Source organism: Zonotrichia albicollis, chromosome 13 (genome assembly GCF_047830755.1).
Source record: "Zonotrichia albicollis isolate bZonAlb1 chromosome 13, bZonAlb1.hap1, whole genome shotgun sequence".
NCBI classification, from domain to species: Eukaryota; Metazoa; Chordata; class Aves; order Passeriformes; family Passerellidae; genus Zonotrichia; species Zonotrichia albicollis.
In genome coordinates this window covers 12,933,014-12,945,715 of record NC_133831.1, presented here as the reverse complement: position 1 = coordinate 12,945,715, position 12,702 = coordinate 12,933,014, and the positions used below count along the sequence as shown (strand labels likewise).

The 12,702-nt window shown below is 39.1% G+C and overlaps 1 protein-coding gene across 1 annotated transcript in view; it reads right to left on the bottom strand.

The window, feature by feature from the left end:
* The window catches only part of LOC102068829 (transcription initiation factor TFIID subunit 4), a 152,731-nt gene that overhangs the window by 74,956 nt on the left and 65,073 nt on the right, over nt 1–12,702 (bottom strand). The window contains exon 13 of the mRNA XM_074551063.1: nt 2,480–2,536. Within this exon, the coding sequence (XP_074407164.1) occupies nt 2,480–2,536 (57 nt within the window). The remainder of the gene's footprint in view (nt 1–2,479; nt 2,537–12,702) is intronic.

Genomic DNA, 12,702 nt, shown 5'->3' with positions numbered 1-12,702 from the left:
AGAATTTGACTCCACGCTCTCAGAAGACTGATATTGCATTGTATTGTATTATATGAATGCTATAGTAAAACTATACTATAGAAAGAGAAAGGATACAGCAGAAGGCTTCGCAAGAATGACAAAGAAAAACCCGTGACTCCTCAGAGCCTCGACACAGCTAGACCATGATTGGTCATTAAATTAAAACAATTCACATGCTGGGTAAACAATCTCATTCCAAAGCAGCAAAGCAGGGAGAAGTTGAAGCTTCCCGGGAGAAGAAATCCTGGCAAAGGGATTTTTCAGAGAATATCATGGTGACATGAAGCTCCTTCTGCAGCACACAGACAAAGCCAGCACTGCACTCACAGCCCAGTGTGCCCAAAGCCCCTCTGAGGAGCTGTGGTGTTTGTGAGGGTCCCCAGGACGAGGTTAGAGATGAGAATTTGACTCCAGGTTCTCAGAAGGCTGATTTATTATTTTATGGTATTATATTCTATTAAAAGAAGGCTATACTAAAGCTAAACTATAGAAAGAGAAAGGATACATCAGAAGGCTTCACAAGAATAATAAAGAAAAACATGTGCCTCCTCAGAGCAGTTGGACCATGATTGGTCATTAAATTAAAACAATTCACATGCTGGGTAAACAATCTCATTCCAAAGCAGCAAAACAGGGAGAAGGTGTAGCTTCCCAGGAGAAAAAATCCTGGTGAAGGGATTTTACAGAAATTATCACGGTGACATGGAGCTCCTTCTCCAGAGCAGCACCCACAGCCCAGTATGCCCCAAGCACTGAGGAGCTCCTGCAGTGCCCAGGCAAAGCCAGAGGGGCGCCCACAGCTCCGTGTGCCCGAAGCCTCTCTCAGGAGCTCTTTCTGCAGCGCCCAGACAAAGCCAGGACTCCAACCACAGCCCGGTGTGCCCGAAGCGCTGAGGAGCTCCTGCAGCGCCCACACAAAGCCAGCAGTGAACCCACAGCCCGGTGCGCCCGCAGCCCCTGTGAGGAGCACCTGAAGGCAGCCCCGCAGGCACAGCCCGGTGTGCCCCAAGCCCCCCAGAGGAGCTCCTGCAGTGCCCAGTCACAGCCAGCACTGCACCCATAGCCTGCTGCGCTCTAAGCCCCTCCAATGGCTCCCCCGAACAAAGAGGTGCCCGGCCCAGCCCTCGCCCCGCGCACCCTCAGAGCCGCCCGGCCCGGCCGCGCCTCGCCAGCCCCGGGCTCCCCCACAGCGGCTCCACCCTGAGCTCTGCCACACCGCCCTTACTGGCCCTGCCTTTCACTTTCACTTCCTCGAGTTTGCAATGCCCGGGAAAGAATGCCCAGGAAAGCCACCACTAATGCAGCAGCAATGCATTTCATCCCAGCAGCACGGCACCTTCAGCGCTCAGCTCAACAGCCCTTTCTGCTGCCACCAATTGCTCTCAGAAATCTCATTCTTCCTTTGCCAACACTTGCAGCATACAAAACCCAAGTAGTATTAAAATCCTGCCTCTTTTCCTGCCAAATAATTTGATTACTTTATTTCATTTCAATACTTGCTTGACAAATCCAACTCTGGAAACGCTAAGGCCTGGTCTAATGTTTACAAGAACTCATTTCAGCAAGTCTTACTACACAGAATAATCACAGAATGAAATGAAGACAAATAAAACTCATCCATGTATTTGGATGTTTTTGACTGTTACATACATAAAATCTGTGTAGCTAACGGGACTCCAGAATAATGCCAAGAGGGAAACAAAACAGGAAGAACAGGTCAATACAAAAGGATTTGCTATAAGCATTTTTCTGTGTATTTTACCTTCCAGTGCATAATTATTACCTGCTAATATGTATATCCAAACAAGCTGGCTAAAAAGAATGGCATCATTTTGCTGAAATTGCTTTCAACTGATGGATATTTTAATCTTTCTAATTGATTTAAGTTACAACCCAATCCTAAGGCATGAGATGCCTTAAGCAAAGGACACTCACTCATTTACAGCAAATTAAGGTACTCTTAGAGTAACACATCACAGCTTCATGGGAAATTATTTGATATTTTTTAGATTATTGTAATTTAGACAAATGAGTAAACAGTCCACTGAATCACAGGATAGAGAAAATGATTGGCAATTACATTACTTGAAAGAATGTTACCAGAACAAAATGGTTAAGCAGCACATTTCTAAGAAAGCGACATTTTACAAAAAGACAAAGGCATATATTTTCCACCAAAATCTAGAGCTGCTGTCATCAACAACCCAACAAAAGCTACAGCTACCTAAAATGGAAATGAAAATGTAATGTATGGAAATATTCTCTTATAAAATCTCCTTAGGCTTCACATGTATTAATGTATTAGTTTGCAAACATTAAGATCAAAGGCGAAGCAACAAATACATCCTAAAAAGTTTTTAGTCAGATTTTTATTAACGATATACAAGTAGCAAGGCATAAAAAATTAATATGTTCAAGCCTTGAAATGTCAAGTGTAATGATCTCCAGCTCTGCTTACCTCCTTTGCTTTTTGTTTCAGTCTAGCTTGCTCTGGGTCTTCTTGCCTTGAGCGACTCTACATGTTTAAAAAAAATGGGGAAAAAAGGTTAACAGATGGTTTAAGAACCCCTCATCTGTTGCAGTAAGTTAAAAAATAGCAAAGAAATAGGAACAGCATACAAGGTATCAAACATAGGACACCTAAATTGACAGAAGTGCAATTTCAAACCCATGAGCTCACCCAAAATGAGGTTAAATGCTCAGTGGCAAATGAAGTACAGTCAAATATACAGTTGTTTTTGGTGAAAAAACACCAAAACAAACCAAACAAAAAAAAAACAAACCCCAAAAGACCCCAAAATCAAACCACAAAAACAAAAACAACAACAACAAAAAAAGAACCCCTAACAAAAAACAACAAAAACCCAAACCAAAACCAGAAAAAACCAACCCAACCATGCTTTTGTCAATGTGAAAGTTTCCATACAGGTTTGGATTTCAATTATTTAATACTAACAGATTCAAGCATCCAAGAGCAGAAGTTACACCCTTTCCATTATCCAAACTTTTAAATTTAGGTCCTTACAATCACATATTTTAAAATTTACTGTTTGCAACTAAGTTTGTATTTAGGTCTTGGTAGAGAACGTGAAAAAACCACTGCAGAGTTGCCCTCCCAAAAGGTAAATCTTTATTATAAAGACATTACTATTCCATATGAGCTTACTTTGAGTACAGCATAGAAATACATTCTGTTAAACCCATTCATGCAGTACTAATAATATTAATGTTGTCAATATTAAAACTGGATAAATATTGCTAAATGACAACTTTTGTATTTTCCTTCAAAACCAGGAACAGCTCTAAAAGCAGATCATTTAATCACAATAACAACCTGTAACATTTCTTTAGACACAGGGTATTTTATAACCACATGTTAAAAAACCATTAAATTTATATTTGTGCTCACTACACATCTCAGACTGATGGAATTCAAAACTCAAGAGGCAGATAATACACACATTATACTTTTATAAATGTGTGATAGGTCAGCATTTAGCAAATGTAGCATTAAAAGTTACAAGAAGCTCCAAGAACACTTGTGACATCCATGGAAAACTGTTGTTCTTGATACCTGAGAGATATCATAGTTCTGCTTCAGAATTTCTTTGAGATTTAAAGTGGAATCATTTACCCAACTCCTACAGGAGTGTCTGTGCCCTCTCCTACCTGTTGTTCCCTGCTTGTTGCTATGCTGAAGGCAGAAACTTGAAAGAGTATTTGTTTGCAAAGTTATATATTCTCAGATTTTTTCCCAGTGTTTACATTTTTCATACCATATTCTGGTCAGAATTCAAAAATCCATTAGGAAACCAAAGGGAGATAGGTTTTAAGGACTTGCACTTACAAGGGTTGGGCGCTATTTTTGATACACCTGGGGAGTGCCTTGGCTTGATCTGGCACAGAATTCTGTATCCTTTCTCCTGTCAGTTTTGTGCGTTTGGTTGGTTTTGTTTGAACCGGGATTGTTTTTTCCAGCTAATATAGCACACCTATAAAACACAGTGCTGATAACACAGGGTGACATCAAACAATAATGAGATTTTTAGATGTACTGAACTCTTCCAGTGTGCACATCAGCTTCACCTTCCAACAACATCTGCAAGTGCTTTTGTGTCTGCTGGCATAGGAGGGTCTTGGACAGGGCAGTGTCTGCAACAACTGAATGCCAAATTGAGCTCTGAGGTGGCCAATGACCAAATCTGACTTGTGCCAACCAAAGGAGAAACCCCAAAAATAAAAACTTAGATACTGTAACCTAGTTAATGTTCGAAGGGCAAAAAGGTATTTAATGAAATATGTGGGTCTGCCAGAGAGTTGGGTTCCTAATCAACACAGCAATTAGTAAGAACTTGATTATATTTATGCCTCTTGGGTTAAAAACCAAAGTGACAAAGGCCAGTCAGTGAGCTGCTTCTCCAGCAGATGGGCTCAGGTCAGTATTCATGCACTGAGCTGAACAAGGTCCTTGCTGTCATTTTGCAAGAGCAATTCAATTGTTGGAGCCTCAGTTTCTCCAGCATGATGTATGGAAAAGCATATTTAGCCCTTTCATGGGTTTTGATGATAAATTTATAAATGTACAATGAACTTCTATTGCCTTGTGAGCCTCACAGTGAAAGCAGAACAGAAACACAAAGTACTGTTACACTCCTGTATGAAGCTGAGAATTTGCCAAATGCAAAGTACAAGTTGAAAGCACAGCAGCTTCAGGAGGAAGCAGAGTGTCCTGAGAGAATCCAGCTAAGACTTCTAATATTGTTACTAACTTTCTACAAGGAAATGAGAGAATCCTGGAAAACACACCAGAGGTATGTAGTGTTTGGGGACAGGGTAAGAAAAATTAAAGCAGGAGATGCAAAGTAACTTTGCAATTTCCTGAGCTCCATAAGTGAAGGAAAAACTCTACAGAGTAAAGAACACATTTAAAAGTTGGGGCTTTTTCTTTCTTCCCCAGAAACTGACCAAATAAGAGCAGATCTGGAGTTCAGGATAATCTCAGCATGCAAAAGCAAATCACCTACTCTGTGTAACCCCCCAGCTTGTTCACAGTAAATATATGATAAAAATTATTGCAGAGGTGAAAGCAGGTACTCAGCTCCTGAACAATATCAAATACAGCAATCTTGTTCCAAAAATGAAGATCTAAAATACCAGGTGAAGTTTAATATATAACCCAGATTGAAGGTGAAGATAGAACTATTTTTACATTTAGAATAATGCAATGATTTTCTAATTATTGCCTGAATCCATGCCAATGAGCTTTTCCAAAGAATCCAGGCTAGTTCTTGTTTCAAACAAGCAGAATTCCAACTTTACACAGGATGTATCACTACTACTAAAATAATTAAGGAATTTAACTCTTTTGTGTTCAGATAAATTTTAACAGATTTTTTAAAAGCAGATTTGTGAGACTAAAATACTTTCCTGCTGGTTACCATGCCAGTAAGCTTTAGAAATAAAATCATCAGCATACAGAGGCTAAAATGTATTAAAGGACAAGTAGAAACATCAACTATCTCATTAATTCTTCACTTTATGATCTAATGTAAATTATAAAAGGCTTCACCAATGCTCATGCAACACGGATTAAAGCAAATATAAGCAAATGCAAATGTCAAGCTTAAGAGAGGTGCCTAAATGAGCTTTAGAAATGTCACTGGATTCCCTTTACACTCCATTCCACACGTGAACATCTCTCCCTTCCTCTGAAGAGTTTGCACAATTTTGCTGCTGCTCAGCTCTTGTAGTGCTTTGTCTACATGTCAACATCACCAAGCAATTACTGCACTATTTCACACTTTTGTCAAGCTACTGACTAATCATTCCTAGCTTTTTTTTTTTTTTTTAATTGCAGTTTAACCTCTTTCTTCCAGTTAATTCATATTTTGGGTTTTTGTTTTTTTGTTTTTTTTTTTTTTAACTGCAGTTTAACCTCTTTCTTCCAGTTAATTCATATTTTGGGTTTTTTCTTCCTTTCCTTTATCTCTAACATCCAAATCTTAATATGCAGCACTTCACCTGTTTTGTGAAAGATTCTTTTCCAAAATCGTTTAATGCACCAATGTCTCCTTCCTCTAAACCTTTGGAAACACCCACTGATCAGAGAACCCACCAAATCAAAAACTTTCAAGGACTTTATCACAATTACTTTGCCTTCCCCTCCCTGTTCATCATGTCTAGATCTGTAAATACAGCAGGCTGCATTTACATAATATTTATTCCTGTTGATGAATAAACACCTTTAAAAGCAAGCAAGCTTCCCATATTAATTTTAGAGAAACCCAGGACTGATCCTAAGCAGATAACATACTTCTAAATATATTAAATGCTGTCTCCTCCTGAGAATGCATTCAGCAAACCAGGTTTGTTAACATTTCTCCCAAACCAGCTATTTTATTAGACCAGACAACCTGATATTTTAATTGTGAAGAACCAAATGCTTTGTGTTAGAGAGTTCTTGATCTGGAAACTGAAAACTGCATAGATCACATTATGTCTATGGAAATATTGGACTTCCAAAGTATGAAAAGCAGAGTATGTTAAATGTGTGTATTCAAAACAACAGAAATAAGGGGCTTCATTTGCATGTTACCAAACTCCCTAATGTTCCAAACCTCAGCTCTTCCCCTGGCTTGTGTTAAGGCAGGAGGCCAGAAAAGAGACATCCAATTACACATGGAACAGTGTAGTTTTAAGGGGATTTCAGATTTCACAGAATTGTCTTAAACCAGAAAGCAACAGTGTTTTTAAAATTATAAGGCTATTTATAACCCCATCATACTTATAAACATGCACAATATTTTTTTAAATGGAAGCATACTCTGCATCTATGCAGATGGACAGACTAAAAGTACTCCTGATGTGTTCCATGACCATAATTATTCAATACTTTCCTTGATTATTAATAACAAAGCTGCACTGTTGCTAAATTTTTGATCCACTAACAAAATTAAGTGTTCTGTTTAGATTTGTAAGGACTTTAAAGTCTCAGCTTGTTACACCTGTGCTGTGAAATGCCTCACAGGGTCTCTCCTGCATTTGGCTACATCTGATTCCAACTAAGGCACTTGCAGCTCTACTGCCCCTGACCAATATTTACACTGGGGGTCTTGAATGCCTCAAATTCATCTTTTTGCATTAAATAATGAGAGAGTCACAACTGCAGGTGCTGTGCTATCAAGAGCCACTGCTGTGCCAACAGTTTCAATTTTATACCTATTTTTCCCCATTGATGACATTAGAACTTCACCCACGGCTGTACCAGCTTATAACTTTCACTTTTAATTAAAGAAATTAAATTGGCAACATGAAACACTTTGCTTTCACGTTAGCTTTGTTAATAAAAAGTGAAAGTTAAAAGCATCATAGCTGAGGGTAAAACTCTGCTCAGTGTTACAACCATGGTGAGGTGGAATGCAGAAGCACAAGTCTGAAAAATGATTTATATTAAAATCATTAAAATTGCAGTAACAAATTCCTAAAAATTCAGAAATTATCTCAACGCAATAATTGCCATTTTGCTCTGCTCCCATCAGAAGTGAGCTCCAAGTGCTCAGGCAGGCAGGAGCTGCACTGAATGAGTGTTCTCAGGAAGGGGAAGGATGGAATGGAATGCCTGAACTCAGGGAATCACTGCTCTCAGGAAGGGAAGGATGGAATGGAATGCCTGAACTCAGGGAAAGGGAATCACTGCTCTCAGGAAGGGAAGGATGGAATGGAATGCCTGAACTCAGGGAATCACTGCTCTCAGGAAGGATGGAATGGAATGCCTGAACTCAGGGAAAGGGAATCACTGCTCTCAGGAAGGGAAGGATGGAATGGAATGCCTGAACTCAGACTCAGGGAGAGCCCCTCCCAGCCATCACAGCACAGGGTGGAAGGGAATCTGCAGCACCAAATTTCAGTGATCTCTCCATAAAAATCTGACAGTACTACCCAATCATCCCTAAATGCTAATTAACTTTATAAACAATTCTGAACATAATTTTCCATTTACTTATGTAAATTTTCTTTTTACAGAACACATCTTACTCTTGTGATAGTTGTAGTTAAGATCCCAGAACTTGACAGACTTGTGTTACTAATACATAACACTCTAAATAATAGACTAATTGAATGCATATATTGGAAATTAAATTTCAGCATTATTTTCTAATAAAATACATAGGCATTCAGCCAGTTTGAGCAGATCAATTAAACACACTAATTTTAACGTGATCCACTTTATCACAGATTATAACATAGAAGTTTGATTCATTCATTTTCTGAGAGCCAGGACAACCCCAAGCTGTAACTCCTTACTGTCACCACTCTCTCAAAAAAATTCAGAAATAAAAACAACAAAACAACAACAAATCAGCTACAACCTCCTTCTAGAACTCCTAGTAGAACTCCTTCTACTGCCAGAAATATTTCCATTATTAGCCCAGAACCAGAACTTCATTCAACTTGACAGACACCACCTGCATCTTTCAGATTTTGGAAATAGCTCTGAAAGCAGCAAGAACCCAGATTTACTATAATAAGACCAATGCTTTGTTGGGTTTGGTTTGGGTTTGTTTTTCTGTTGGTTTGTTATTCAGTTGTTTGTTTTTTTTTTTTAAATCTGCATGAGACACACCATGTCAAATGCAAAGCTAAATTCCTCAAGTGATTTTAGCCTGGCTTTTGACCTTTCTGCAGCCTTGAGACTCCCCTGAGCTGCCTGTGCCATCCCCAAAGGCCCAGAGAGGATGTCTGGCTCTGCACACGCTGGCAACAACAGCCAGTGGCTCTCACTGCAGAACATACCAGGGCAAGAGTTTACTCTCCCAAATATCTCCTTCAAAGGGACTGTGCTCTGCAGATGTGTTTATACACAGGATGGGCCCTCCTTGTGCCATTGTTTTCCCCACCTGTGATGCTCATTTCAGGAAGGAAACCCAAAAGCAGGGACACCCCCAGGGCAGCTCAGTCAGTCCCTTTTTCTGACACTTCCATTTCCTGGGGCTTGAGAAAGGAGCTCCTCCAAAAGCAGGAGCTGCCTTGGGGGTGTCACTGCTTTTGGGTTTCCTTCCTGAAATGAGCATCACAGGTGGGGAAAACAATGGCACAAGGAGGGTCCATCCTGTGTATAAACACATCTGCAGAGCACAGTCCCTTTGAAGGAGATATTTGGGAGAGTCAGCTCTTGCCCTGGTGTGTTCTGCAGTGAGAGCCACTGGCTGTTGTTGCCAGTGTGTGCAGAGCCAGACATCCTCTCTGGGCCTTTGGGGATGGCACAGGCAGCTCAGGGGAGTCTCAAGGCTGCAGAAGGGACCTTTTAACACTTCTATAATAAAAATAGCTTCAAGAAAGTAATTAGAGAAAAGCTTTGGGCCAAATGTTCAAGGCTGGTATGGGAATGCTGTGGAATTGTCGAAGGAAGGGGACCAGGACACCAGCTGGTTCATCACAGGCCCAGTCCGGTCCAGTTTATTGAAGAAAGTATCAAACACTTATACAGCAAATAATAAGCTTATGAATATTCTGTAAGCCAAGCAATCTATTGGTTAAACTATACCATGAACTCTTCCTCATTCCTTAGGGGTTACATCTCTCTTTTCTCATGTCTCTTTCACTGTTTGTTATCACTACAGCCAGGCCCAAGGACACTGCTACCTATGCAGGTGCAGGACTTGGAATTAGCCACGGTTTTGTACTTTTCCAGTCCTTAGCCAGCCAAACTCCCAACATGGAATATTTTGGAATGTTGGGGGACACTGAAATGTTGTGGACAGTTATGGAATGTTGTGGAATATGATGCAGGATCCTTGAGGTGCAGAAGGTCATTCTGGCTCCTGAAACAGAGCAGTAGTACTTTCAATTTTCAGATTCTTAATTGTATGTTGCATTGCCACTACAGCACATCATGATTTTTCCTTTCCTGTCAAGTTTGTCTTCCCCCAGAATATCCCCCTGGAATGAGAACATCACTCACAATGCTTCTCAGCTTGGGATATTAAGTTTCTCAAGTATTTCCCAGGCATGGGACATAAGATTTTGTAAAATTCCCTCATTTAACAAGCTAAATAACATTGCTGTTTTGTTTCACAGACACTCCTGTAGCACCACAGTTAATTTTAACTTTAGTCACTTTTCTAAGAATGTCAAAATTTTTTTTGAAATCTAACTATGTTTTCCTTCTACCTTCTCATCTGACTTGATCTCTCTCCTTTTTCCAAAAACATTTCCTGAAGCAAAACCAAGCCCATCTGAGTGTTTACAAACTTTGCAATAATTTCCCACTGTACCAACTGAAATTTTGGTTGCAGATCAACCAGAACACTTGTGCCAAATATTTTCCTTTCTCCTTCTAAAGAAACCCACCCATCACCCAAAGCAACAAAAACCTGAAACCTGACACTTTCTTTGGCCATCATTTACCTTTTTTTTTTACCATACCCTTTACTGAACTGCAATGCTGAATTACCAGATCAGTTTGAAGGCTTCCCAAAGACTCATGCTGCCTCCTCTTTGATTTACCTATTCCTTCATTTTTCATTATCTTCTCCATTGATTTTCCTGTTACAAAGTGTAGATTATTTAACCTCATCTTCTTCAATGCCCAAGAAATTTCCTTCACTGTCTTATTCTTCATCAAAACCTGGACTTTGGCTGTTAACAAAGCTCCAAAGAATTTTCACTGTGCAAGTTCAACCTTTTTATGCTCTTCCATAGGAGACAGTAGATGAGGTACCACCAGCAGGAAGCTTTGAAACTGTCACTAAAATGTTCTGCTGAGCAACCTTAAAAACATGTTGCACAATAACCTGTCAAAACACTTCCAAGATAAAAAGGCTCTAAAAGGCACATTAAGAAGATGCAGTTATAAATAAATATGACTTTTAGATTTAAGCATCTGTAGGATGGAAAACAGGAATTTCACTTTAAATGCCCAAGTTTTTTATATTTTAAAGAGAGCTTCTGCAGGTGCCCAAGGTGCTGTGGCTGGGGACAGGGTGGGTGTTTGAGCCCCCAGAGGCAGCTGAACATCTCCCCCTCTGCACACACAAATGTCACCAGGCCACAGAGCAGTGGGTGCTGCTGCTGTCACCCCAGAGGAGCTGGGCAGGCTGGAGCTGTGGCCACTCCATCCCTGTGAGATCTCAGACAACAAGGAATGCTCAGAAAAAACCACAAATAACCAAACTCCTGGCTAAGGAATCAGTACACAGGAATTCACTGTTCATGTACAGGTGTTTTTGCATTTGAGCAGCACCACAGAATCTAAGGAAATAAGGGAAAAATCTATTATTTAGAATAAAAAATTGCTATCTGACCATATTTTACCAAACTATGTCTTACATAAGCCTTGCACTAGGTCACTCATCCATCAGAGCATGCTGGGGAGCACCCAAACAAAACAAGCTCAGCTCTTACTTTATTTTTTAAATCCCAACATTGCATAAGCACCTTCCAAGGGGTCCACAGTGTCTTCTACTAAATATTAACACTGATAAATCAGCACTGCTGATGGCAACTCTGTGCTTTGGCTTTGGATTTTTAACACCTTCATTTATTTTTCAACTTCATGTATTTCTTCCAAGCTGTCTCCTGGTTATGAAGATGAAGTATGCATTCAATAATTTCATTAAGGTTTTTTTTTTTCAAATAAATAAGGATGTTCTTTTACTTTTTGTTGCAGAATTCTTAGATTTTGCTCTTCCTATATTTTATAGGAATCAAACTTGATGATTGTGTATTTATTTCCTAAATTTAGACTTCACGAGATTTTATATTATCCAAGACTAAAACAAAAACAAAAAAAAAACTGTCCAAGAAACAGAATATAAATTCATGAAGGAATTCAGGCTGGATTGAACACCAGAAGGCCCAGCCTGCATGAGGCTCTGTGCAGTCAGGGAAACTGAACTAAGGATTTAAGCTACTGCATTTTTCTCAATGCCCATTAAAAAAAACAATCAATGTAACTAACAAGCAGCAGGATACACAGAAAATGATTCACCAAGATGCAGTCGCTGACTGGAGAAAACAGGATAAAAAATAAATAATCATTTATGCATTTTTAATACATAAGAATTAAAAATGAAAACAACAAATATGTTTTTATAAAGACTTTTAAAGAGTATTTATGTTGCGTAAAAATTTCTGGAATATTTAATAATGTGAACAATTATAAATTAAGAGTACAAACAGAACAGATTAAAGGAGCCTCACTGAGAAATAGATTTCTAAATAAGCAAGGTTTGGTTTTCTTTTATTTTTAATCTCTCAATTTGTGAACTTTATTGGCATAAAATCAGGAGGCTGTGTTACAATTAAACATGGAGCTGTTCTGTATAGCCTCTTCAGAATATGCAATAAATAACTCAATGAAGATTCAAATACTATTTAAAATGGGATAACTAAGGGATGAACTTATTTGCAGTTAGATATTATATATATGATTAAATTTAGAGAGAGACTTATCTATATCTATGTGCTCTTGAAACATCATCATTTGAGTTTGTTCTACTGCACCTATCAACACAAAGTCTCTGGAATTAAAGTTACAAAGGAACAAGCCCTGAGAATTTGCAGTTACCTGAAGAGAGGCATGGCTCAATCAAACACTGCAGTTACAAAGAGACTGGGACACATTTAAATTAACAAATGAATGAAACTGTTTCAAAACAAAGTCTAAAAACTTTAGTAGAA